This window comes from Talpa occidentalis, unplaced genomic scaffold (assembly GCF_014898055.3).
Source record: "Talpa occidentalis isolate TD23 unplaced genomic scaffold, MPIMG_talOcc4v2.1 talOcc4.2, whole genome shotgun sequence".
Classification (NCBI taxonomy): domain Eukaryota; kingdom Metazoa; phylum Chordata; class Mammalia; order Eulipotyphla; family Talpidae; genus Talpa; species Talpa occidentalis.
The window spans coordinates 67417650-67444918 of NW_023602073.1; the positions used below are offsets into that span (position 1 = coordinate 67417650).

At 39.4% G+C, this 27269-nt stretch overlaps 1 protein-coding gene across 5 annotated transcripts in view; it reads right to left on the bottom strand.

Moving 5' to 3' along the window:
- The window catches only part of RCAN2 (regulator of calcineurin 2), a 259876-nt gene that overhangs the window by 91344 nt on the left and 141263 nt on the right, over positions 1 to 27269 (bottom strand). Inside the window, exon 1 of one of the 5 annotated variants that reach the window (XM_037519833.2) lies at positions 1420 to 1693. The exons of the other annotated variants lie outside the window; for them this stretch is intronic. Within the exon in view, the coding sequence (XP_037375730.1) occupies positions 1420 to 1506 (87 nt within the window). The 5' untranslated portion in view covers positions 1507 to 1693. Of the gene's footprint in view, positions 1 to 1419; positions 1694 to 27269 lie in introns of those variants that run through there. 5 annotated transcript variants of the gene reach the window in all.

Sequence of the window (27269 nt, forward strand, 5' to 3'; positions counted from 1 at the left end):
TGAAGACAGAATGAGCGAGGAAGTTTTACTTTGTGTACATGTAATTCTGTTTCCGCAGTTGCTGGAAGATGTCTCTCCACCCAGCTGCTCACAACAGACTTTAAATTGGTCTTTAAACTGGAGGGACTTTGAGCAGGGCTTAGCTTTCTGGAGTGCTTATGGCAGGCATGACCGGCAGGTCAGTGAGGCTGCACACATTCAGGACACAACCACAGGCAGTGCCAAACCATTATATTCTAATGTTCTGAACCTCAATATGACAGGTAGGAGACACTTCCACAACACTGGCATAAAAATTGGTATACACAGGGCCGCACATTTAAAATATACAGGAACAACAAGCCAGATTCTTGAATCCGTTTCAAGAGTGTTTAAAACCGCAATCTTGAATGACAGAGCCATGTGTGAGCTAGTGAACACGTAAATCCCTACCTGGGAAGCACCAGAAAGCCAACAATAAAGAATTCAGGGTCTGCCTGTAGATGAATACTAAGGTGAGGATGGAAAATGATTATGCAATGTAATTCCTCTTTACTTCCTCCCATCACACAATGAGTAACTGTCCTTTGTGTCTGTGTGAACTGCTTAAATAAGAAGCGTCTGTTACTTCTTATATTAAACATGAGGGCTGAAAGCAAAATTCCCACCTTCCAAGCATGGAATCTTTTTCAAAAGATAAGACCAAATGGAAAGAGAAAAGAGAATTAATATCATCAGGAGAGAATTACTTGCAACAGTCGAACAATTGATGCCGACCATTGTGGAGGGCAAGTGCTGTGGAATACTAAGTCTTTAGATGCAAAATGTATTTATGTTTGAACTTTCTTTATGGACAAGTGCTCAGGGAAAATGACTTACTGCCTTTGCCTGACAAAGAACATTCAGACAGCTGCTCTTCAACTTCAATTTCCAGAGAGCTGGAGATTGAAACTGCCATCTGTAGAATAGCTTTTGTTCAATTTGAACACTACATCACAGCATATATAAGTGACGTGCCACGAAGAGGTATTGCCCCACTATCAGGGTGCCCTGTTTGCAATATTTGTGTGTGTGTGTGTTTTCTTCATTCAAAGATTGATTCAAAACCCCTGTCAACATTAAGGACTGACAAATTCTCCTGCAGGCACAGATACAAGACTAAGAAAACATGTCTACTGTGAAAAAGATGACCGTGAACCACCTAACAGAAGAGGAAATAAAATAAACAGACAAAGGTAGACCTTCTCACATTCAATAATAATCCGAGGTCTGATTCTTTTGAAACTTATTCTAATTAAGGTAACCATGCACTCACCACATGCATTTCTAGCACAGACTGAAAACTACCAACTCAAGTCTTGTTTCCTTAAGCTAAAAAAGCTCTACCACGCAGCTTCAGTAGTAGCAGCAACAGTGAAAAATAAGATTGCAGGTGCATACCTTGACCTCCTGATTGGTAAACACCTCGACATCCACCACACAGGCAACCAGAGTGGAAACATCACAGTCCATGCTAGGGGCTGGCATTCCCCCTCCTGAATTTTCAACAAAGAGTTTGGCAGCTTCTGAGTTGTGCGGGAGGGGAAGAGCTTCCAGGTGGGTGGTGCTGCAGCCCGCCCGCCGGGGTGCCGCCTGCCCTGGGGATGGCTGGAGCTGGGGAGCTCGGCACCTGGAGCCCACCCGCCCGCTCCTGCTGCACGCAGCCCGCCGCGTCGGAAGCAGAGCAGCGGAGTAAGGAACGACCGGGCTCTCTCATGGCAATGACATCACCACAAAGACTGACACAAGCCGAAGCTATTTTTTTCCCCCCAAGCCTTTTATCTCTAGGCAGTGCAGTGGAGCAAATTGAACATGATTATGTGCTAAATCTGAACTCAGACTAAATCAATTCGGGCAGCGTTCGCTAGGAACTGAGTCATAGCTGTTGTTTCAGCGGAGTGCTTATGTTTGCAAAAAGCAGGGGGCAGAATCCGACACCAGAGGCTCTGCTTTGGGAGGTGGGGGGAGTGGCTGGGGGAAATAACTCTGCGGATGAACCTCATAAGGTTAAGATGTGACAGTGTTCTGCCTCAGATAGGAGCAGGAAGTTGAGGTCTTTTGCAAACTGCTCGGCTTTTGTTAATTACCCTGTGCCACTCCGAGCGACCACACATGTTCTGGGCATCATCATGCATCCCCGGCACGGGCTGAATAGAAATCCATTCTTGGAGGGACTACAGAGCTGGTCGTCAGTCATTTAGGCAGCCTGGTAAGAGGAGATAATTAGAGGTTTGTGAAATTCTATTTGAAGCACATAAGTGCAGACCAGTAACTGTAAAAGCACCCTTCGGAGCTTGGGATTTCAGACAGTCTCCAAGGTCATTCAAACCCAAAGCGGCCCATGGAAAAAGAGTTCCAGCAAACGTCTCATGTGGGGACAGATGGCAGCGTCTAATGGGCAAACGCACTGATGTGGGGCATTGTCAGAGCCTCAGGGTTCAATTTTGCTTGAGACTCTGTGAACATGTCTGACGCTTTCTCTGTCTCCTGTGCTGATTGTGAGTCCCTGAAGGGCAGGGCCATGGATAATTCACCTTTATATCTTGTGCCTTTAGCAAAGTGCCTGGCATGAGAAGGCCATAATTGTTTAATGAATGAGTCAACCAAACAGGAATAGCTGTCTTTCACTGCAGACAGATTAGTTTTTTATTTTATCATTGGTTATGAAAGCCCTGGTAGAACTCACTGACATTCTAGCAGGATCTACTCCCAGTAGGAGCACAGCTGCATCTTCAGTGCCCATCAGAACATCAGGATTGGCAACAGATTGGTGCCTTTCTAACACACGATTGGGCAAAGTGTTCCAATTTTACATACAGACAAGAAAGGTGACATTTCAGACTGAAGGTTGAAGTTCTGTGGTTGATCTTCACTGGATAACATTTGAGCTTAGTGCGCCCATTCCCCGTACTCAATGAAATCCACAAATACAAGTATTTAAATTGGTGTGTGTGTGTGTGTGTGTGTGTGTGTGTGTGAATTACTACCCAGGGCACTTTGGGGAATATGAAGTTGTATATGCAAAGAATTCAAGAAGTGCTTACTAAGGGACGACTATGTGTGAAGTTCTATACCAGATATGCTTAAGGATAAAATCATGAATAAACAAAATTAATTATCCTCAACAGGTTTAAAATCTATAGGAGCAGATAACACATGGGGACAAACACCTATACAACCACGTAGTGGCGACGGTGGCTGAAGAGGCAGGGGCAGCATTTGGTGGCAGCACTGGAGAAAGAGCAATGAATGATGGAGCTATAAGGGGTGGACCCCAAGGAGGAGGACATGATCTCTGCTCTGCACTTGAAACATGACCAAGACTTTGGCAGACAAAGGAGTGAGAGGAGTCCTCCAGGTAGGGGCACCAGCCTAAACATGACCAGAGGGAGAAAATAGGGTATTTGGGTACAAGGCACATTGAAGGCCACCCCTGGTGGCGCAGGCGGTTGAGCGCCATGCTGTGAAGCTGTCTGCAGCCTCTGCAGTGCCGGTTGGATCCCATTCGGGCCAGCGAGGGTCCCACATGGTGGGGCAGACCTCTCCTGTCTCACCTGCTGCTCCCCTCAGCAGTGTATTTCAGTCAGTCTGCCTGTTCTGTTCCCCGCTCTGTCTCTGGTGAATCCTCTCACCCCCTCCCCCATGCTTCTGGCCTGTACCCGGGTTGTTGTAGAAATAAATAAATAAATCTTTAAAAGTAAATAAATAAATTTGACTGGAAAGGGGCTAGACAAGGCAGCAAGAATCAGATTATTTAAAGTCCCATGGGGGCTCTCTCTTAGTGTCTATCTGGTCAATTATGGAATGCCAGTAAAGTTTTTGAGAAAGTAAAAGTGGTCTAGATATACATAAGTATAACAAAATGTAAAAAGTATGTACAAAGATGAATACAATTTTGAATACCTGTGACATGAGTGAAAGAGGCAAAAACAAACTGCAGACTAGGGCCTCCCTGGTGGTGCAAGGGGTTAAGACACAATACAATGATGCTATCCACAGCCACTGGAGCATGAGTTCAATCCCTGGCCAGGGAGCTACCCACATGGCACAGCAGACCTCTCCTGTCTCGCCCACTGCTCCTCTCAGCAGTGTATTTCAGTAGATCCACCAGCTCTGCTCCCCACTCTGTCTCTGGTGAATCCTCTCAACCCCTGCATCTGTGTACCCCAGTTCTTGTATGCATAAATAAATAATTCTTTAAAAAAAACCCTGCAGACTGTAGAATTCAGGCTACTAGAGGAGGAGGACTGGGATAGGAACAAAGAGGGGAGGGGGCCCAGTGGTCTAGGGAAAAGGACTATAGTTGCTGTGGTGTTGAGTGTGGTATGGCAGAGTACATATGAGCAGGAATACATTGTCCCCCCAAATCATATATAGTATGGTAAACCAATTCTACCTCAATTAAAATAAATGAAATTATCCATAAAAAATGATTATTGAACACAAAGTTGGGAAATGATGCCAACAATCTGTTCACACTGCCCATCTGCATGGCCTCCAGCACACCCCTGCTTCATTATATATCACACCATGTCAGTGACGGTTCACCTGCAGGGGTGAAGTCCTGCATGCCTGGCCAGGATAGATCAAGGAGCATGGATTTAGGTAAACAGCACCTAAAGGCTCTGAGAAAATTTCACACTGTCTGTTTAGGAAAGAACTATGAAGAATAAACATGTTATTTCAGAAAAGAGGCCCTGCTATGATAACCCTTAGTGGGAGGACAATAATTTATCCAGGAAAGCAGAGTCCCACTCAAAATTGTAAAATAAGTTCATTTTTCTAATGCATCCATAGTTCCTCCTTTCTGATTTGTTTTTGCCCTCGACACTATTTCCTGTATTCAAGCACCCACTCATCTTTCCTCTTTTAAAATACCCTTTCAAGGACATAGCTTTCAATTCATTTCCATTAACATTAAATGACTGATAAGTCTTAGTATTATACATCAAGGTGGAAACTTTCTTAACAGGGCACTGAGTCCTAAGTTCAGTTAACATTATTTTTAAAGTGGTATCATCAGCATCAAGAGCATATGGTTTATGGGGCAAAGGAAATTTCCTGTGATCCTGAAATAAAATTACTGGATCACTTGGACTTATTTTTAAAGTTTATTATAGAAATTTTCAGGCACATTCAGCAGTGGAGAGAATACAATAATGAGCCTTCCTGGGCTTACCACTGAGGCATAAGAATAACTTAGAGCCATTCTTGCTTCCCCTCTGCCAGAGTCTCTCAGAATGTGATCCTCACACCAATGGCATCAGCATTCCCTGGGAACTTGCTAGAAAGGCCAATTGTGGGTTCTTCAAAACACTAAATGAAAACTCTAAAGAGGGGCTGGTATCTGTACTTTAACCAGCCCTCCAGGTATTTCTGATGCAAGGTAAGTCTGCGAACCACTGCTCTAAGTGTTCCCAATCTCTCCCATGCTCACTCACCCCAGGGTATTTTGAAGCAGGTGTCTGACATCTCATTTCATCTATAATATTTCAGAATATATCACTGGAAGACAAGGGTTACTCTTTTGCAATCACAATACCTATCACCACACACTCCAAAAAGGTGACATTAATTCCTCAGTATCACCAACCAGCCCTCCAACCAGCCTTCACATTTCTCCAACTACTACAGATGTTGTATTTTCTCCTTGTCCCCACGCCATGCCCACAGAAGTCTCACCCTGCTGTTCCTCCATTCCTACTTCCTTCCTTTGCTTAACAGTTTTCATATTTAAGTTGAGCTCCACATTCTTGTTTCTCATTATTTCTTTTACACTATAGATTCCTTCCCCACCTCTTATCTTTTCTCCCTTGAAGTTTGTTGTTGTTGATAGTGAAACCATGTGACTTGTCTCATATAATTTCCCTAGTCTGGTTTTCTTGATGACCTCCTCATAGCATCATTTCACTAATTTCTCTGTAACCTGTAGGTCCTGTTAGAGCCACAGACTTGATGGATTCAGGTTTCGCAAGACCCTGCCATAGATGGTAGCATGTACTTTCTATGTAGGATCCATCCTACTGTAATATCTGAGTGTCTCTCTGCTATGGTATCAGTGGTCTTTCATTAGTGGCTCAATGTCTAGATTCATTCTTTCATTAGGAGTTGCAAAATATTTCTTCTTCAGTCATTCATGAACTACTTCCAATAAGAGTAACCACTTCTCATCTTCTATATTGTTACCCTAAATTACAGTTTTGCAAGGCAGCAAAATAAACATTTGATTCTTTTCCTTTAAAGAAGATCACTAGGTTATTTATTTCTTTTTTTATGCACAGTTATGAACTCATGAGTTGAACATATTTCATGGGCTCCAGTCCATGGTAGTCTTATCTGTTTGATGCTACTGTTGCCCATGTTTGTCTAGTAAGAGTATAATCAGGCTGACTCTGGAGTTCTTTTGCTATAATCCCAGTTGTCTTTGAGGGCTGGGCTACTTCATCTTCTGCCATGACATGGCTATTCCTGGCCCATCTTATCTATTTCCTGCCCCAGATAAGGAATTATCCATTTCTTCAAGGAGCTCCAGTTCCATTTGTAAGTATTTCAATGTATTTTAAGATCATGATCTATATATATTTAAAGCTGTTCTTTGTACTGGCTTAATTATTGTTTAAAAGCCATTTCAGTAGACAGAATTAGGAAATTATATATACACACATAATTCTATAAATATTATATAGTTCTAGAAATTATATAATTTCCTAAATACATACATATACATATTAAAGATAGCACACATCATGAGTTCAGGCTGATAATTCCAATTCAAATCCAATCCAGACTGCAGTGTTTTTGCTGAAAGTCATCACTTTCACATCCGTGTCCCCTCTCTTCTACACTATATGTAATATCTTGGGCATATCAACAGCATCATTCCTCATTTGCCTTATCCTATACTATATACACAGAAGACTCAGACCCTCAATATTAATATTTCCAGGTATAATTTAAGACTTTTTTCCAGTTGTCCTTGTCATTAAGATATATCCAATAGAGGAGACACAAATTACTGTGTTTTTCAGATATTTGGAATATTCTATGGTAACAACTAGACCCAGTTAGATTGATTTGCTTCATTTTATTTTTGATACCTAGGAATTACTTTTCTTGTTACATTTAATTTTGTTTTATAATTATAAAAAACTACATGGTTGAAAAATCAAAACTACAGACCTTAATAGAAATGTAGTTTCAAATCTGTCTCCCCCACCATGTTCCCTCTCTGTTATACAGGCTACTGTTATTTTAGCTTTTATCCAGTTTTTCATTAAAAAAACAAACATATATATGTATATATACACACACATATATATTATTTTCTCTTGCATTCCTTGACAAAAGATGGCATACTTTGCATATTTTTCTGTCTTGTTTTTATCACTAAAAAATTTTACCCTAGAGATCACTCCATAATAAGTAGAAATATTCTTTTTCCTTTTTTTAAGTATTATACTATGTGGATTCACTAAGTCTATGCAACTATGTCCCTACTGATGGAAGTTTAGGTTGTTTTCAATCTTGTGCTATTAAATATTGCAGCAATATTTAGCAGCAATATTGCAGACTTTGCTCATACCTTTTTGTATTTTGCTACTGTGTCTTTGGGACAGCTGTAAGTGGAATTGGTGGTTTAAGAGGCAAGCATAGAAGTAGTTTTCCTAGGTTCTGTCACATTCTCCTCCATTGGGGTTGTACCGTTTCACTTCCCCAACAGCACAGGAAAGTGTGCTTTCCTGCAGCGTGTGTTGCAGTACTGGACATTTGCCTATCCAGCAAAAAGATGTGACCAATTGTCTTAGTGGAGTTTTGATTTGCATTTCTTTTATTATGAGCGCATTTAAGCATCTTTCTAGAGGTGAGCTAGTCCATCATTATCCTTATCAATGTTTTTCCATATTTTCTCCAGCTAATTCAGCCTCTTTTGGACACTAGCAAATGAAAATCCCTAAACACACACCAACAGTCTTCAATGCATTTCAGTTTGCATTGATACAAACTCTGCAATATTACAAGCAAAGTGGAACATTTGTTCATATGGGTGGGAATGATTTGCATCTCTTCTACTTCTATGATACCTCACTCAGGTCTTCTATCACATGCCAAGCACATCCTCTCCACATCATGCAGGTCCTGCTCTAATGCCCCCTTCTCAGAGAGGCCAGCCCTGACCAGTTCATGTAACACCTTCCCCACAATCACCTGACCCCATCTTGCTTTTCTTGAAGGTTCTTATCACTAAGTGATTTTTTTTTTCAGATTTTATTTTATTTTCACTAACTGATTTATATATTTATTGGCATGGTTTCTATTTCTCCCATTGGTATGCAGCTCCATGTGGGCATAGTTCCTCTACCTTGTTCACTTGTATCCTCAAGTAACTGGCACACAGTGAGGGCATGAGAATGTGTGTGAATGAATGATTAATTGAATGAGTACAATCCTTTTGCTTAGAGGCAGCTGAAACCAGGCATGCCAGGGACATGGACATGAAATGAGTTGATAAAGTGGCCCCTGTAAGAGAAGGTAGGTTGAAGCAAATGAAGGGGCCTCCAGTCACTGGGCTGTGAGGATGGTGAGGAGGGCTAAGGGACTTGCAGAAGAAGTGAGAGGTCCTCACAGGAAGAAAGGCACAAAATACAAACTCTCCCATTCTGCAGTAGTCTCAGGCCAAGCAGCAGCTGTAGCACTCTGGGGCAGGCTAAAGGACCAGGCTCTTTCCATCACAGCCAAGTTAACACCTATTGACCCCCTCAGATATCTTGCAGCTACCCACAAAATGCCATCTTTTTGTGTGTGTGTGTCTTACTCTCTAGTTCAAATGTTTTATCCCTGTCTTGATCCATCTTTAGCAATACATATTTCCCTCTTTTCAGTTTCCACACCTGAATCAGATGGTGCAATATACTGGGCAGTGCTCTGCCTAAGAAGCTGACACAGTTGAAAAATTATAGGGGTGCAAATAAATAGTGTTTGCTCAGCACCCACGTCTTCTGGGCATTGAATTCTCTGGGCACTGCTCCTCCCCCCACTGTGGTTTCACCTGAAGGTTACCCTGACTGCCCTTTATTCTAGGGTTATCAGGTAGGTTGGAGTTACTAGGGGTTTTCAAACCAAATGGGGTCAGAAACACCAGCCTCCCGTGATGCTAGGAAGTCAGGGCTATAGCTAGCCATTTTTTTTTTATTTTTTACCAGAACACCGAATTCAGACAGAAATAAAAATAAATTGGAGGAGATGGATAGAAAGGATCCTGGAAGCATCAGAGTCCTCATTTTCATCTGTCCTTGAAGCTCAGTGACACCTTGTCCTTCTGTGGGTCTCCTTATTCAACTCTTCCATTGGTTATGTTAAATAATTTGGTATTATTCCATTAATACTTCCCCTTAAACCCTCCCCCACCAAGCTAAGTCAAATTTGTTTCTGTTACTTACAATGAAAAAAACTCTTGGTACATACACGCACATACACACACACCCTTCATTAAACAACAGGAGACAATAAAGTGGGAGTCAGTCATCAAGGGCACCTGCTCAAATTTCCAAATGGTCCCATGGAAAATTGCTTCTCTTCCAAAGAGACTGATGAGAGAGCTAGCACCATCTTAACTGGTCCCCACCCCCTTGAGTCCAACATGGATTTCTGTAATGGAAACCTCCTAACAGAATCACCCTTTCAACTCCACTCACTTCACCTTACTTGTCCCTCTTAACAGATTTTAACACTAACTACTTTTTAGCCAACTGGTTTGAAAATCTGCATATCAGGCTGATACTGAAACTCTGTTTATAATGTTGTATTTGCTGTTTTATCTTGTCTCACTTGAAGATGAAGCTGAAAGCTTGGGATATTTCATCCTGTTTCACTGTCATTTACATAGAGCTAAACTTGTGAAGTCAATCTGCAAACATTCACAATCATCCTGTTATTTAAGCTTCACAATAGTCTCCATTTAGAGGTAAGGATGGCCAGATAGCTAAAGAGCCCTAGAGCTAGGTTAATTCCAAAAGATTTGTCTCCAAAGTGTGAACTTTTAATTTCTCTGTTATGCAAATTCATGTTCTAGCAGAGAAAATAGGAACATGGACACACTTTGGAAAGAATTCTAGTGGTGATGAGAAGGCTGGATTGGAAAGGACTAAAGCAGCAGGGAAGGAAACTGACATCTCAAAGGAAATTTAGGAAGGTAGAAGTCTACAGATGTTTTTGAATTATTTAAGTCGGGGCAATGAAGAATAAATTAGGTGAAGAGAAATGGTGGTGACAATGTAGAAACAGAAGAGAAAACTCAGAAACTACACTGGGGTGCGGGTTAAGATTTAGATTTCTAAGTCTCACCTTGAAGAAAATGATGCCAGTGACAAGGGTGGGTTTCTTAAAGAGATGAAAGACTCCACTACCAGCAAAATCAGAAAGCCTTCAATGAAAGAGGGGCCATTTGCTATTGATGTTGGGTAGAACTAAGATGGATCAATGTCCATCTTAGTTAGGGGCTTTGTTCACAGAATAGTGTACCACTCTCTTAGTTATAATGGGAAGTCTGAGCAGAGATAGGGTGAGCTATAAGATGGGATGGAGGGTCATGACTACATAGAAGAGGATTTTGAGTGCCAGGCAAAGAGTAAGTATATTCACTCAGTAAAGTGTGGGATCTCTCAGAAGTTTATGAAAATACATAGGTTCTAGGTTGAACTGGAATGAAAAGGGATTGCAAATTTTGGTAATTCCAAACTCTTGTCAGGGGCTAGAGATATGATAGTAATATAAGGAAAGACATGGACAGAGTTAGAATGTTCAGGATTTAACGATTGTCAAGATAGTGGTCTGGGGTAGGGAGCAAATTGAGGAGAGAGGCAGTTAAGGTACCAGAAAAAGAAGGGCAAACAGGGAGGACAGGAGGAGAAAGATGCTAAAATTTCAGGCCTTGATACATAGCAGTAACTTTATCTGAAATAACTTAGTTATGCATGTAACAAGAGTAAATTATGATCAATTTTATAAATCCATGTTCACATGTGTTCATTTTCATCTTTAACTATTATCATTATTTTTTTTATTTTTAGTTTTTTTCTTTTTTTGGTAACTGTGAAGGCTAATGTGGAGGAGTGAGGAATTAGGGGTGGTGAGCCATAGAAAATACAGTTTTAGACAGGGACCTGACCACAAAGAGCTTTGTGAGTTATAGGTAGGAATTTAAATTTTGTTGCATAGGAAGTAAGAACCGGTAAAAGCTATAACAATAGTCTCTTGACTTTCCCTGCCTCCAATTTTACTGCTATTTAATCCATCCTGCAACCAATCAATGGCCAGAAAGAAACATCTACTAAGAAAATATGTACTATTATTGTCTATGAAAGTAGAGTGCAAAGTTGGAACTAGGGCTGCATTCATACCAAGAATTATAGTAAGGAAATGGTAGAAATGCAAAGAATAAATAGACCTCTGAGACCTTGTACTGGGAATTTCTCCTGCTACCTTAGTAGAAGGCCACCCTTCTCCACTGAAATAATGTATGTTACTTCCATATACATAATGCACATCAATCTATTATAGCTCTTACTCCACTGTATGATTTGAATGTTTTTTTTTTTTTTTTTTTTCGAGTTCCAAAATTTTATTTATTTATTTTTTTAATATTAAATTTTATTTTTATATTCCCCTATACAATTGCAAACGCCCAATTCTGACCCCAATCCTTTCCCCCCCGCTCCCCAAAAAGTGTCTCTGGTTCATAGTTTTTTGTTGACTTTGATTTTCACTTTCTTATATTCATTTTCCTGGTCCCTTATTTAAGTTTTCTAGATTCCTGCTATGAGTGAGACCATCCGGTATTTTTCTTTTTCTTTTTGGCTTATTTCACTGAGCATGATCCCTTCCAGCGCCATCCATGTTGCTGCAAATTGCATGTGTTTATCTTTTTTGAATGCTGAGTAATATTCCATGGTATATATGTACCACATCTTCTTGATCCAGTCATCTATTTTTGGGCATTTGGGTTGTTTCCAAAGCTTAGCTATTGTAAACAGTGCTGCTATAAACATAGGAGTGCAGGTGCTCTTTGGAATTGATGTTTCTGTGTCCTTTGGGTAAATACCTAGGAGTGGAATTGCTGGATCATATGGAAGCTCTATGTTTAGTAGGTCCAGAAATCTCCACACAGCTCTCCATAGTGGTTGGACCAGTTTGCACTCCCACCAACAGTGCACAAGAGTTCCTTTTTCTCCACATCCTCGCCAACATTTGTTGTTGCTAGTTTTTTAATATGTGCCATTCTCACTGGTGTGAGATGGTATCTCATGGTAGTTTTGATTTGCATTTCCCTGATTACAAGTGATGTTGAACATTTTTTCATATGTCTGTTGGCCATTTGCATTTCCTCTTCAGAGAAGTTTCTTTTTAGCTCTTCTGCCCATTTTTTGACTGGATTATTTTCTTTGTTGTTGCTGAGTCTCATCAGCTCTTTGCAGATTTTTGTGATCAGTCCTTTATCATTAGTGTTGGGTGCAAAAATGTTCTCCCAGTTGGTGGGGTTTCTCTTTGTTTTTGTTATTGTCTCTTTTGCTGTGCAGAAGCTCTTTAATTTGATGTAGTCCCAGCTGTTTATCTTTGTCTTCACTATCACTGCTTTGGGTGATGTGTCTGTAAAGATGTCTTTGATGTACAAATCCCGTAGTGTTTCGCCTATATTTCCTTCTATGTATTTTATGGTTTCAGGTCTTATGTCTAGTTCTTTAATCCATTTTGAGTTGATTTTTGTGTATGGTGTGAGGTAGTGGTCAAGCTTCATTCTTTTGCATGTAGCGATCCAGTTTTCCCAGCACCATTTATTGAACAAACTTTCTTTGCTCCAATGCATAGTCTTTGCTCCTTTGTCAAAGATTAGTTGACCATAAATCTGTGGGTTTATTTCTGGATTTTCTATTCGATTCCATTGGTCTGTATGTCTGTTCTTGTTCCAATACCATGCAGTTTTGATGATTATGGCTTTGTAGTATAGTTTGAAGTCTGGGAGTGTGATGCCTCCATTTCCTTCTTTTTTTTTCAGTAGAGCTTTGGCTATTCGGGGTTTTTGGTGATTCCATATGAATTTCATCAATAATTGTTCTATTTCTTTGAAGAATGCCATTGAGATTTTGATTGGAATAGCATTGAATCTGTATATTGCTTTTGTAGGATGGCCATTTTAATAATGTTTATTCTTCCAATCCATGAGCAGGGGATGTCTTTCCATTTCTTTGTGTCTTCTTCTATTTCTTTTAACAGTGTTTTATAGTTTTCTTTGTATAGGTCCTTTACCTCTTTTGTTAGATTTATTCCCAAATATTTGATTTTTTTTGTTTCGATAATAAAAGGGGTGTTTTTTTGATTTCTTCTTCTTCAGATTTATTGTTTGTGTATAGGAAGGCTACTGACTTTTGCGTGTTGATTTTGTATCCTGCCACTTTACTGAATTGATTGATGAGTTGAATTAGTTTTTCTGTGGAGATTTGGGGTTCTCTATGTATATTATCATATCATCTGCAAATAGTGATAGTTTGACTTCTTCTTTTCCTATTTGGATTCCTTGGATGTCTTTCTCTTGTCTTATTGCTCTGGCTAGGACTTCCAGTATTATATTGAAAAGCAGTGGTGAGAGTGGACATCCTTGTCTTGTTCCAGATCTTAATGGAATTGCTTTCAGCTTTTCACCATTGAGAATGATACTGGCTGTTGGCTTCTCATAGATGGCCTTTATGATGTTGAGGTATGTTCCTTGTATCCCAAGAATTTCAAGGGCTTTTATCATGAATGGGTGTTGCACTTTGTCGAAAGCTTTCTCAGCATCTATTGATATTATCATATGGTTTTTATATTTCTTTTTGTTGATGTGTTGGATAACGTTGATTGATTTTCGGATGTTAAACCATCCTTGTGCCCCTGGAATGAATCCAACTTGGTCGTGGTGAATTATCTTATGGATACATTGTTGGATTCTGATAGCTAAAATTTTATTGAGGATTTTTGCATCAGTGTTCATTAGGGAGATTGGCCTATAGTTTTCCTTTTTTGTGTTGTCCTTATTCGGTTTTGGTATTAGTGTAATATTGGCTTCATAGAACGTGTTTGGTATTGTCCCTTCCTTCTCAATTTTTTGGAAGAGTTTGTGAAGGATAGGCACTAATTCGTCTCTGAATGTTTGGTAGAATTCATTTGTAAATCCATCAGGTCCTGGGCTTTTGTTTTTGGGGAGGTTTTTAATTACCATTTCAATTTCGCTGCTTGTAATTGGTCTGTTTAGGTGTTCTATTTCTTCTTTATCTAGCTTTGGGTGATTGTAGAGTTGTAGGAATTTGTCCATCTCCTCTAGATTGTTGAACTTGTTTCCATATAACTGTTCATAGTAGTTACTGATTATTCTTTTGATTTCTGCTGTGTCCGTTGTGATTTCTCCTCTTTCATTTATGATTCTGTGTATTTGTGCTTTCTCCCTTTTTTCCTTTGTGAGCCTGGCTAGGGGTTTGTCTATTTTATTTATTTTTTCAAAGAACCAGCTCTTGGTTTCATTGATCTTTTGGATTGTTTTTTTAGTTTCAATTTCATTTATTTCTGCTTTGGTTTTTATTATTTCTTTTCTTCTACTGGTTCTGGGGTTTTTTTGTTGTTCTTTTTCTAGATCTTTGAGCTTCGAGATTAGGTTGTTTCTTTGAGTTCTTTCTTGTTTTTTGATGTGAGCTTCTATTGCTATATATTTTCCTCTTATTACTGCTTTTGCTGCATCCCATACATTTAGGATATTGGTGTCCTCCTTGTCATTCAATTCAAAGAATTTTTTAATTTCTTCTTTGATCTCCTCGTTAGTCCAGTGGTCTTCCAGTAGTGTGGCTTTTAATCTCCATGAGGTAGGATAGTTCCTTGCCTTCTTTTTATGATTTATTTCTAGTTTGATGCCTTCGTGGTCAGAAAAGATGGTTGGTATGATGTCAATCTTGGTGTATCTGTTGATGTTTGTCTTGTGCCCCAGTATGTGATCGATCCTGGAGAATGATCCATGTGCGCTTGAGAAAAATGTGTACTCCGTTTTTTTTGGGTTTAGTGTTCTATAGATGTCTGTTAAGCCCAAATGCTCTAGGTCCTTATTTAGAGCTTTAGTTTCTTTACTTATTTTTTGTCTTGTTGATCTATCCATTGTTGATAGTGGTGTGTTGAAGTCTCCCACTACATATGTGTTTTCTCTGATGTCTGTTTTCAGAGAGGACAACAGTTGTCTGATATATTTTGGTGCTCTTTCGTTTGGTGAATATATGTTAATGAGTGTTATTTCTTCTTGAAGTATTGTCCCCTTAATCATAATGTAGTGACCATTGGGGTCTCTTTTTATTTTTTTGAGTTTGAAGTCTGTTTTATCTGATATAAGTATAGCTGTTCCTGCTTTCTTTTTTGGCCCATTTGCTTGTAGGATTGTTTTCCATCCTTTGACTTTGAGCCTATTTTTATCTTTTGTAGCTAAATGTGTTTCCTGGAGACAGCAAAAGGTTGGGTTTTGTTTCTTAATCCAGGCTGCAACTCTGTGTCTTTTTATTGAAGAGTTTAGTCCATTTACATTTAGAGTTAATATTGATATGTTAGCATCTGTATTTGCCATTATGTTTGTCTTTCCTTTGATTTTATTTATTTATTCTTTTAATAACTTTTTTTTTTTGGTCTTCTTTCGTTGTTATTCGTCCCTCTGAGGTTCTGGCTTTAGGATTCCTTGTAGTATTTTTTTGGAGTGGGGGTTTAGTCGCAATGAAATTCCGGAGTTTCTCTTTGTCTGGGAAGGTCCATATTCTTTCTTCATGGAGGAAAGAGAGCTTTGCGGGATAGAGTATTCTTGGTTGGCATCTGTTTTCTTGGAGTCTGTTGACTATGTCCCTCCACTCTCTCCTTGCCCGTAGTGTTTCTTCAGAGAAGTCTGATGTCAGCCTGATTGGTTTTCCTTTGAATGTTATCTGTTTCGTCCCTCTTGTCAGCTTCATTATTTTTTCCTTGTCCTGGATTCTTGGGAGCTTTACTATTATGTGTCTTGCTGTGTTTTTCTTTCGTCGTGGAAGTTTGGTGTTCTTCTTGCTTCTTGTATATCAATTTTCAGCTCCTTCTTCTCATTTGGGAAGTTCTCTTCAATTATATCCATGAATATTTTCTCTGTCCTACATCTCTCTCCTCTCCTTCTGGAATTCCTATAACTCTTATATTTCCTTTCCTCATGGAGTCAGATAGTTCCCGAAGTCTTTCTTCATTCTTTTTCCTTCGTACTTCTCTTTCCTTTTCTGTTTTGGTTCTTTTTATTTCTGTGTCTTCAAGATTACTTATTCGTTCTTCCATTTCATCTATTCTGCTTTCATTGCTTTTCCCAGAGTTCTTTAGTTCCTCCATTAATTCTTTGATCTCCTGCATTTCTCTTACTTCCCTCTTTAGGGACTCAATTTCCTTCTTCTGATCTATCACTTTTTTAATCATGGCAATTTTAAATTCTCTTTCTGGAAGGCTCAGAAGTTCTTCCAAGTTGCTGTCGTTGCAATCTGGGGAGTGGTTTTCTTTTTGTGGTGTGCTTCTTTCCTGAGGAGTTTTTAGGTTGCGTGTGGTTCTTCTACTCCCTACTGTCTGTTTTCTAATTTGTCGTATGCGTTGGGACACTGTGTTGCTCGGACTGACTGACATCTTGGGTGAACTTCTCCGCTCCCCTCTGGCTCTTCCAGGAGCCATCTCTGTCTTCTGGGGGAGCTTTCTGCTGGTTTTAGGCAGTTTTTACTGAAGAAATGTCCCTGTTCTCAAATGGCGAAGCGGGATGCAGTCCCTGCGCCTCCGGTTTCAGGCACACTCTTCTGCGCACCGGTCTGCCCCGGACGTGGGTGCCTGCTCCCTCTGTGGGCTCAGACTGCTGGTCGGAAGGGGCCTGGCGTGGAATAACTTCCCGGCTGGCCACTGGGTCCTCCAGAAACCTTCTGCCCTTTTCAAGCAGTCTTAAGAAATGTCCTGTTTTATAGGGTGTTAGTGACTTTTTTTTTCCTGGTCGCTAGGTGGCGCCAGAGATCTCTCCTATTGTCCTTGGGGGGCTGTTTTTCGCCTCCCCCCACCCCGTGGGACAGAGAACAGAGCGGGAATGGTAGGGTACACCTCAACAGCTTTGGGGTGCTGTGTCTGCCTTGTGCCCCACCGTCGTGGAGAAACCACGCCCCGAATTTTCGTGCCCCGGGTCTCAGTTCAAAGCCCTCAGTTCCAGGACGCGGGCTGTAGCCCAGTTCAGTGGCGCGGGAATGGAGCCTTTTGCACAGCTCCCGTGCCTGGGCGCCTGGTTCCTGCTCACTCAGGGAGGGACCGTCACCTCAGTGAGGACCTCCGCGCGTCTCCCCGCAAGCCTAGGTCGTCTCCCCGCAAGCCTAGGTCGCAGGCGCGGGGACCTGGGCAGCCGCGATCCAGGTCTGCACTTGCTTTTCAAGCGCGCCAAGCGCACCGCTCTCCACGCAAGCTTACCGGCAGCCCGGGCTGTGTGCGCGTCTCCCGGGGTCTTTGTTCTTCTCTAATGGCGCCCGGAGCCGTTCGCTCACCGCCGCGGCGGATCCTGCAGGGTTCGCCTCAGCTCCTGTTCATGGGGTGTGGTGGCTGCAATAGTTCCTTTCCACTCACAGTCCCGCTTGTTGCGTCGTTTGTTCTTGTGGGCCGTTTTGGTTTGTTGTTTCCTCCTCTCTGCCGGTCGGAGAGTGCCGCCTCTGTGGGCGGGGGAGGGGAGCAGGGTTCTGCGCTTCCCTCCCTTCTAGTCCTCTTTTAAGGCCAGTTTCTTCTTCGGGCAGTTCGCTGGCATCACCCGTTTATCTTCCGTGTCCCAGTTCTCACTGGGACCTGCCGCTTTTCCTCCCTATTAACTTTTTTTAATGGGAGATCTTACTCGCAGCGTCTCCTCGCCGCCATGTTGCTCCGCCCCTCCTCCGAGTTCCAAAATTTTAAATGTGTGAAGTTGTTCTCCAAATTATCCTCCCCTCTTTGAAATGGCACTGATTGCATTCTCAACTTCACTGCACTGCATTTATCTTCTAATACCAAGACTTCCGACGCCACAGACCAGCGTAAGGTTGTCTGAGCAGCAGGCGGTGCACCAAAGGTCTCCCCTGATTTGAATGTTTTATTGTATCCTCAGCACTTAGCACGTTGCCTGGCAATAAAGCCAATAGTCAAGATCATGTCTGATAGATGAATGAAAGAATCCATGAGTGGATGATAAGAAAACCTAAATTCATCCTCATTTTTTAGGCTAGAAAATTTCTGAGCCTTTCTATTCTAGTAGCAGCTCCATTTGCTTTAGACTTCAGTGCTAAACATAAAGTCTCCTACCTGACTGTCCTATTTCTTAAATCCTCAAGCTTTGAACATCCTGGAGATTTATACTGGATGAATGAAGCAGCACAGTCACAAAGTCTCACTTGTGTATAAAGAGAAGCTGAAAGTGCACCAAAGATTTGTGCTCCTTCCATGAGAGTACCATTTCTCAAAAGTGTCTTCCTGGGCCTCCTTGGTGGCACAGGCGGTTGAGCACCTCACTGCGAAGCTGTCTGCAGACTCTGCAGCGTGGGTTTGATCCTGGCCAGCCAGTGAGAATCCCACATGGCGAGGCAGACCCCTCCTGTCTCGCCCGCTGCTCCCCTCAGTAGTGTGTTTCGTCAGTCTGCCTGTTCTGTTCCCCGCTCTGTCTCTGGTGAATCCTTTCACCCTCCTGTGCATCTGTCCTGTACCACAGCACTTATATAAATAAAAAATAAATCTTTAAAAAAAAGTGTCATCCTAATCAGGGCTATTTATAGTTTTCAGCCCAAGAGTAACCTGTGACTGAGGTCTGGTTAATGATATGGGAGTAGAATTAATGTACCTCATATTAAGGTCTAACTTGTAAGAAGAATACCCTAAAAAGCCCAATCTCTCTTCTTCATACTGGTATTTGGACCCATCCACTGTTGAAGATGGAACCTCCTCTATCAGGCTAGGTCTCTGGAAGACTCCAGAGAGTACATTCCTATTCTCTCCATCCTCTTTCTCGTTCTCCCCAATCACACCATCAGTGGGGCTTTATATGAGTAAGAAATAAATTTCTCTTCTGAGACCCAAAGATTTTAGGGCACATATGATAAACAGCATTACCCTAACTAATAGAGCATGTGCGTGTATGTGTGTGTGTGTATTGGTGCAAGTGGGGTGTGAATGCAAAATTCTATTTTATACAGAATCAAAAACCAAATAGGAATAGAACCAGAGTAAGAAAATTAAATCTTTCAAAGTAGGATATCTTTAATTTAAATTTAATTTGAATGTCTTAAAGAAGTCAATGAGCATGTAGCTACATTGTTATAGCAAGACAGAGACCAAGGGAGACATACAGTTACAAGAAAGTAAAAATTAAAAAAAGGATATTCTGGTTCAGGTTTTCATACATTTTATGTATTTTATATATATGATATCTATTTCATATTATATATATGAAGTATATATTCACTTTACTTGTTATCCACTCATATATATAAAAATAGAATCTCACACATTTATGAACACATATATATACATATGTTAAAGTTGAATTCATAACAGACACTGGTTATGATTGGTGAAATTTCGTGTGTGTGTGTGTGTGTGTGTGTGTGTAAGAACTGGGGTGTAGACCAGAGGTGTGGGGGTGAGAGGATTCACCAGAGACAGAGTGGGGAGCAGAAAAGACGCATTTATTGAAATACACTGTTAAGCGGAGCGGCAGGCAAGGCAATAGAGGTCTGCTGCACCATATGTTGATTAGCTCCCTGGTCAGCTGTAGCAGTGATAGCACTGAAACATAACCCCTAGCCCACCAGAGAGGCCCTGATAGGAGAAATTTCAAATAAACAAATAAATAACCAAGATTATATGTAAGAAATACATTGTTATAGCACTGGATCCTGTTAAGCTGGAGACTGCTGAAATACAGACTGCAGACCATACTTTAAGATTCTGCCCACCAAAACAAGGCAGGTAGGGACATTAAATGATTTGCTCTGTATTTTGAACCTATTAAGGCATGTAAAACTGTAAATCTCCTATCATCCCCACATCTTTCAGTGACTTTCCCTTTTTCAGGGAGGGGCTGTGATAAGTCAGAAAGCTAGAACAGAAGAAGAGGGAGGGATACGCTTCCAGAAGCCACCTGGACATACATGAATGGGCAGCTTCTGGCATAAGATGACAGGCTGATTGCACACATTCATATCACCTAAACTGAGGTTTGGGTTTTGGATAGTACATCTAGAAATTTCCAAAACTTTGAGAAATCACATTCTTTCTCTGATGAAATATGTCCTTTGAGTGGCCCCATGGAGTTGGGGTGTTAAGAGAAAAGTAAACAAGAAGCTAGCTATGGGGAATTGGCTCTAGGCTCAAGGGAACAAGGGATAAAGAGATTTCCATGTTACATTTAAGGTGAGTCAAGCTATTTCATCAGAATAGGTAAAGAAAAATGAGTCTCGGGGTCAATTCCTTACAAAATAATAAATATTATGCATTTGGTTGGAGTCTTATTTGTATTGTGACTCTGGGACATATAATATGGTAGGCAAGGTGAAGAAAGATGTAAAATCCAGTAGTGGGATCATAAATAAAATTGTCAGTGAGGAAGTTTTCTATAGGCATGGCTCAGGGATATGTGTTGAATTTTTTGTGTTGCTATTTTTGGTGGTATATAAATGGAGTTTGCAGTACTCAATTGGTGAAAATGTAACTTGAAAAAATCTTTTTGGAATGAAAGAATCTTTACAAAATAAAGCACCTGAGAACTTCCACTTCCAATTGAACATAGAAATTTGCAAAAAACCATGTGCCTCCCTCAAAAGAATAAGAATCACAAACTACACAATCACGGATTTAGGAAAAAACCTCAGAGAACTGATTAAAAAGAAACTTAAATTAACTAAAACTTAAATTAACTAAACTCCATAAAGTGGTGATTCCTTTCCATGAGAGAAAAGATGCAGGTCTGTTTTTATCTTTTGTGTTTGGAGAAAGGAGAATTCATCAGAGACAGGGACAAGGAAAAAACCAGAGGAACTTGTAACACATTCTTATTGTTTCATATGGATTAGTATAATGGATTCAAAACCCAAAGAGTCCCAGACAAAGAAAAAGTCTGTAAATATACACTATCCAAACCAAAACTAAAATCAAGAAAAAGTATCCAGAGAGACAATATAAAGTAGTCTAACAAATGTGTAAGTATAGTCCCGAAGGAAGAATGAAGAAATATTTGAAGAGGTAATTGTCAGTATTTTCTCCAAATTAATTAAATGTCTGTGAATTAATTCAAGAAGCTCATTAAACCCCATGAAAACCACACCCAGACATATCAAGCTTAAAGTTTAAAATTCACAATTAAAAAGAAAATATTAAAAGTACCATTAGAGGGCCTCCCTGGTGGCGAAGGGGTTAAAGTCTCGACCACATCAAGCTCTAGCCAGCCACTGCAGCTTGAGTTTGATCCCTGGCCAGGGAGCTGACCAACATGGCACAGCAGACCTCTCCTGTCTCGACCACTGCTTCCCTTGGCAGTGTATTTCGGTAGCTCCACCTACTCCCTACTCTATCTCTGGTGAATCCTCTCATACCCCACACCTCTAGCCTAGATCTCAGTTCTTATATGCATAAATAAATAATATAAATCTTTAAAAAATAAAAAGGTACCAAGGAGAAAAAGATATACTGCCTACAGGGGAGCAGCATAAATATGAGGACTGAGTTTTAAGAAACAACGGTGGCCATAACACAATAAACACTATTTAAAGTGAAGAAAGGAAAAAAGATGAATTACCGATCTTCATTTCTATATCCAACAAAATGACTTTCAAATATGAAGGTGAACCATTATTTGTTGCATATGAGAAAGTAAAATGGTGCAGAAACCTTAGAAAATAGTTTGATAGCTTTTTTTTTTTTTAGTTAAGCATACATTTAAAATATGACCCAGAAATTCCACTACTAGTATCTACCCAAGAGAAAGGTAGACATGTGTTGACACAAAGACTTGTATGCAAGTGTTCATAGAAGCAGTACTATAACAGCCAAAAAGTAGAAACAATAAAATGCCCATCAACTGGTGAATCGATAACCAAAATGTAGTATATGCATGTAATAAAATGTTTATTACTTATCATTAAATAGGAATTAATTACTAACAAGCTAGATCATGGATAAACCTCAAGAACATTATGCAAAATGAAAAGAAGCAAAGACCATAAATTGAATGATTCTATTTGCATGAAATGTTCATAAAAGTGGATTAATGGTTGCCTGCAGTTGTGGGTGGAGAAGAGGGTGGAAATATTCTAAAACTATATTGTTGTATTGTACAATTCTGTAAATTAACTAATAATTATTGAATAGTTTACTTAAAAATGGGTCAATTTTATCTATGTACTTTATGCTTCAAAAATTCACTAAACAATATGAAGACAAAAAATATAACATATTCAATAGAAAGAGGATGAGAGGACTCATTTACCACACATCTAAACAACTCTACAAACCAATTTGATCTCAACTGACTCTTCCAGAACACTACAACAACTGCGGAATCCACATTTCTTCAGATGTTTGTATAACGTTGACAACAACAGGGCATATGCTAGCTTTTAAAAGAAATTTCAATACATTGAAAAGGATCAAAATTATGTGAAACGCAGGTTCTCAAAATATAATTCAGACAACCCATGGCATCCCTGAGAGCTTTTTAGGAGGTTCCTTTAAGGTCAAAACTATTATCAAAATATTGAAACATTATTTGCCTTTTATAGTTTCACTTACTTATGAGTGTACAGTAGAATTTCTCAGAGGTTGAAGGACTTATGATATTGTAACAGACTGAATGAAGAAGTAGATGTGAAAATTCAACTGTTTTCTATTAAGCCAGACATTTGAAGAGGGCTGCAAAAATACAACTCAGCTCACTCTGTTCACTACTTTTGGTTGCTTGTTTAAGAAAATATGGTTTTTCATAAAAATGTTATTACATGAAAATCTCATTTTAAGTGGCTTTCTAAATACTTTTTAAAAACTTGTTTTAATTTATAGTATAGTAAATATAAACCAAAACAGTCCACATACAGATACAACAAATAATTTTTAAGACTGTAAAGGGAGTAAGATCCAAAAATTGATAACTGTTGATATAAAATAGGTTTCTTGACCACAATAAGATTAAATTAGAAATCAATATTTGGAAATAAAACAATATTTTTCTAAACAATCCTCCAACGTAGAAATCTGAAGAGAAATTAAAAAAAAATATTTTAAACCAAATGATAATGACATAATTTATCAAAATTGGGTTCTACAATTAAAATTATGATTTGAGGGAGCTACATGTACATGTACATATATATGTGTGTATATATATGCATACACACATATATACACATGCATTATACACATAAATATACCCTAGTTTAAAAGGACAGTAAAATCTTTAAAACAAACATGAATTTTACATTAAATCTTTCAGAAAATAGAGAAAGAAATATTTGCCAAGTCATTTTAAGAGGATAATATAATTCTGATGTGAAAATTTGTTGAATACATTAAAACAAATGTGCATAATCTTTTACTGGCAATGTGTTTAGAAATCTTTTAAGAGAAATCATCAAAAATAGAGACAAATATTTATGTGCAACAATTATAATATTGTCCAACCATATGGACTAGTTAAGTAAATTATGATAAATCTATAAGATGAAATTTTATGTATATATTAAGAGTATTTTCTCAAAGGAATTAATGCTATTGGAAAAAGACATGAGTTAAGTAAAAAAATGTAGTCTGAGCCCATTGTTATATGTAAATGCATACATCTAAAATATTAGCATTGTTTAATTCTGAATTGGAGGAACTGTCGGTAATTTTTATTTTCTTTTTTAATTTTGTGTGTGATATTTTCTAAGTCATCTGTGCTATGTGAATGTATCACTAGTAAGAGAAAAAAATCGAAGAAATTCTTCAAAGAAAATTTTGGATAATGTAACACTATAATTCACAGAACAGTATCTCTGAAAAATCACGGTAAGCAATCAGTCCTGTAACTGCATATGACAGATGGGGAAGTCAAGTTTCCCTTTCCAAGTGGGTATATAATGTGCGCTGGGTCATGCAACAAGTAGGTGATACCATCAACTTTCAAATCTAGATCTTTTGAATCTAGATTTTTGCTCTAGATCAGAATCTCCTAACACCACACCTTTCACTTAAGATCACAATGTGAATAAAATGACATTTTTGTCAGGTGACACAATTTTGTCAGATTGAATTACTGCTTTCTAGCTGTTACCCTAGAATATTTATTCTATTTTAAGCTGTAAGTTCAAACATAAAATATTTAAACTTATATTTAAAAGTATGCTATTAACTAATTTCAACAAAAATGAAAGGAATAAATAACTTCTATATATTTTATAGGGAGATGAGTTTGTCCTATCCAAATTTTAACAATATATTTCTGTTATCCAAAATATACTAATTCACTAAAATTTCAGCTTAAGATAATCTATCAAAATTAGAATTATCAACTACATAACCAAAAGCTTAATGGTCCACCACGGAATAATCAATAATAATCAATCATTATTCAAAGTGTCCAGGTTTCACTCAATGGCAGATTCAGTTTAAAAAATTATTGTTCCAGAATTTGAATTGACTCACTAAGAGATATCTGTTTAGAGAAAGCTTTTTTAAGGAACAGAATGCATATATTTCTTTCTTGGCATATTGAGTAAATCAAGCCTGTGTGAGAATAAATAAGAATAAAAAGCAAGACCTTTCATTTTTCAGTCTGAAGAGTATAATTTGGCTATAAGTAAGACCTGAGTAGAATACTATATTGTGATTTGTATGGAAGCATCCATTGTTTTTAAACATAAACACTAGATCTTCAGAGTTGGCACAACTAGTAACAAACTGCAATAATGTTTGAGGAAGTTAAAGGGCCATTTTGTGTTCTAGCTAAGGTGGGTAAATCCAGATTCAGTAAGCAGTAAGAGCTTGCTTTCAAATTCCACAATTATTTAATAAAAGGAGGGAATTAATCCATATTCAATTGCAGGATTAGTATGTTAGATCTAATCATGGTGTGATTGGCTAAAATAGACAAATGTATATGCCCTTTGTCTTTACAGAGTCATAGAGTAAAGCAAGCACCCTAGATGACAGCGAGCCTTGCCTCTGTGGTGCAGGAAACATAAGTTGGGGCAATGATCTCTGGGACGATGGGCCCCCATTACGAGGGCCTTCCCTACCTCCCCACAGATTATAGAGCCCCACTTACCACCACTCACACCTGGAGTTTTCTTCTGTGACATCTGACCTTGTCTAGGTGATGATGTCTTCTTATCATTTGTCAACCACTGCTAGAAAGCACATTGGCCTGGGACTCAGGGTCCAGGTTCAGGCCCTGATTTTGCCCCCAACTACTTGGGTAGGCTGGGAAAAGTCATTTATCCTCTCTGGACTATAATTTCCTCAACTGTTAGATGAGTGAATTGAGTCAATTCCTGGCAAGGTGGCCTTTCCTTATTATCATCCTGCTTAAATAAAACCTCCCCATTCCCTACTACTTTACCTTGCTTTATTTTCCCCAGTAGCACTCACCACCACCTACCACAGCATATATTTTTTTTGTTGATTTCTTCAATAGAATATAATATCCATGAGGGTGGGGGCACTGATGACTGCATTCACTGTTATATCCCCAGCATCTAAAATAAAGCATGACTGGCACAGAGTAGTTCTCAGTAAATATCTGGTCAATGAATGAATGTAAGTAGGAAAACTAGAAACCTGATAATAAACAATACCAAGAAATACTGTATGAGTATGTATTTCCACTTATAGATTCCCTTCCTGTGCAATGATTGATGTGGAGAGATTATGCTCAGTTTGTGAGCAAGTGATGCCTACAGAGCAGCTGAAATGAAGACAGTTGCTTCTGGATGAAAGCAGTTCCTCCTGGTCCTGAGGGGCACAAACCTACCAGCCTCATAGAGATAGGGAAGCTAGTGCTAGCTGCTAGGACTAGACCCCAGCAATATAATATTTGAGGAGGGCTCTCATATAAATTACATTATTTCTGGGCACTAGGGTGGTTATCCCAGAATGGCAATGGTGTCACTGATCTCATTATTCACATTCTAGGCAAGCCACAGACTGAACAAAACCACTGAAAGGATAGGACTTACTGCTGCTATAGGAATTGGCTCTTGTCTGCAAACAGAAATTACTTTGAAATCAGCAGACATTGTATGCATCAATACCATAAGAGAAGAGACTACTCTGCTCGAGGCAGTATACTTCATGGGATACTTTAAGTAGCAGGTGCCATTCTAACCCTTTACACAGCTAATTAACCGAGCTGCTGGGAGTCAAACCTCAGAAGTCAGGCCCCAGAGGCCACGCATTCACCACACACAATATGGTGTGGTGAGAGCTGAATGTTGGCAGTGGGGGTATCAGGTCATCCTCTCTGTGCCTCAGTTTCTTATGGTTAACAACAGTATTACCTTAGAGATTTTGTGAGGCTCTGATGAGTTCACACAGGTAAAGTGCCAGAAAAGAGTCAGCATATAGTAACCATCCTATTATCATTGTATATGTAGGATCACTTCCTAGCAATGGAACTACCAGGTCAAATACAAATGTTAAATACCTTTCCCAAAGTCACCTGAGCTCTGTTTGACCTCAAAGTTTATATTCTTGCACACTAGCTAGTTATTATCAGGACTGTTTCCAGAACTAGAATCCTTCTGGACTTTAACAATTCTCAGTCCACGATTTCTATTCCCTTTCAGACATTTCTTCGTGATATCTGAGTTTTAATTCTGTAGGAGAATCTGTTCAAGAGCCAGCAGTCTAGTCAAATGTTTCAAGCCTGGAACATGTCTAGCTATGGTGAAATGCCAATAAGGGCAGTTGGTGTGGACATTGCATTTTGATTCTAATCTGAGATTCCTTAGCAGGGATTTGGAGGAAATCATGTCCTTTAAAGTCTCTTGCATATCAATGTTTCACACTCTAAGAGACTTTATCTTATAGCTGAAGCTTTCACAGGACACACAGGTGAGAAACAATAGCTCTTCTAGTAAATAGCACACACCGCCAAGCTGGCAATATAGGCCAGCTCATGGACAGGAAAATAAGTGATTCAGAGGGACCCAAATAATAAATGCCTTTGATGGATGAACAAAACA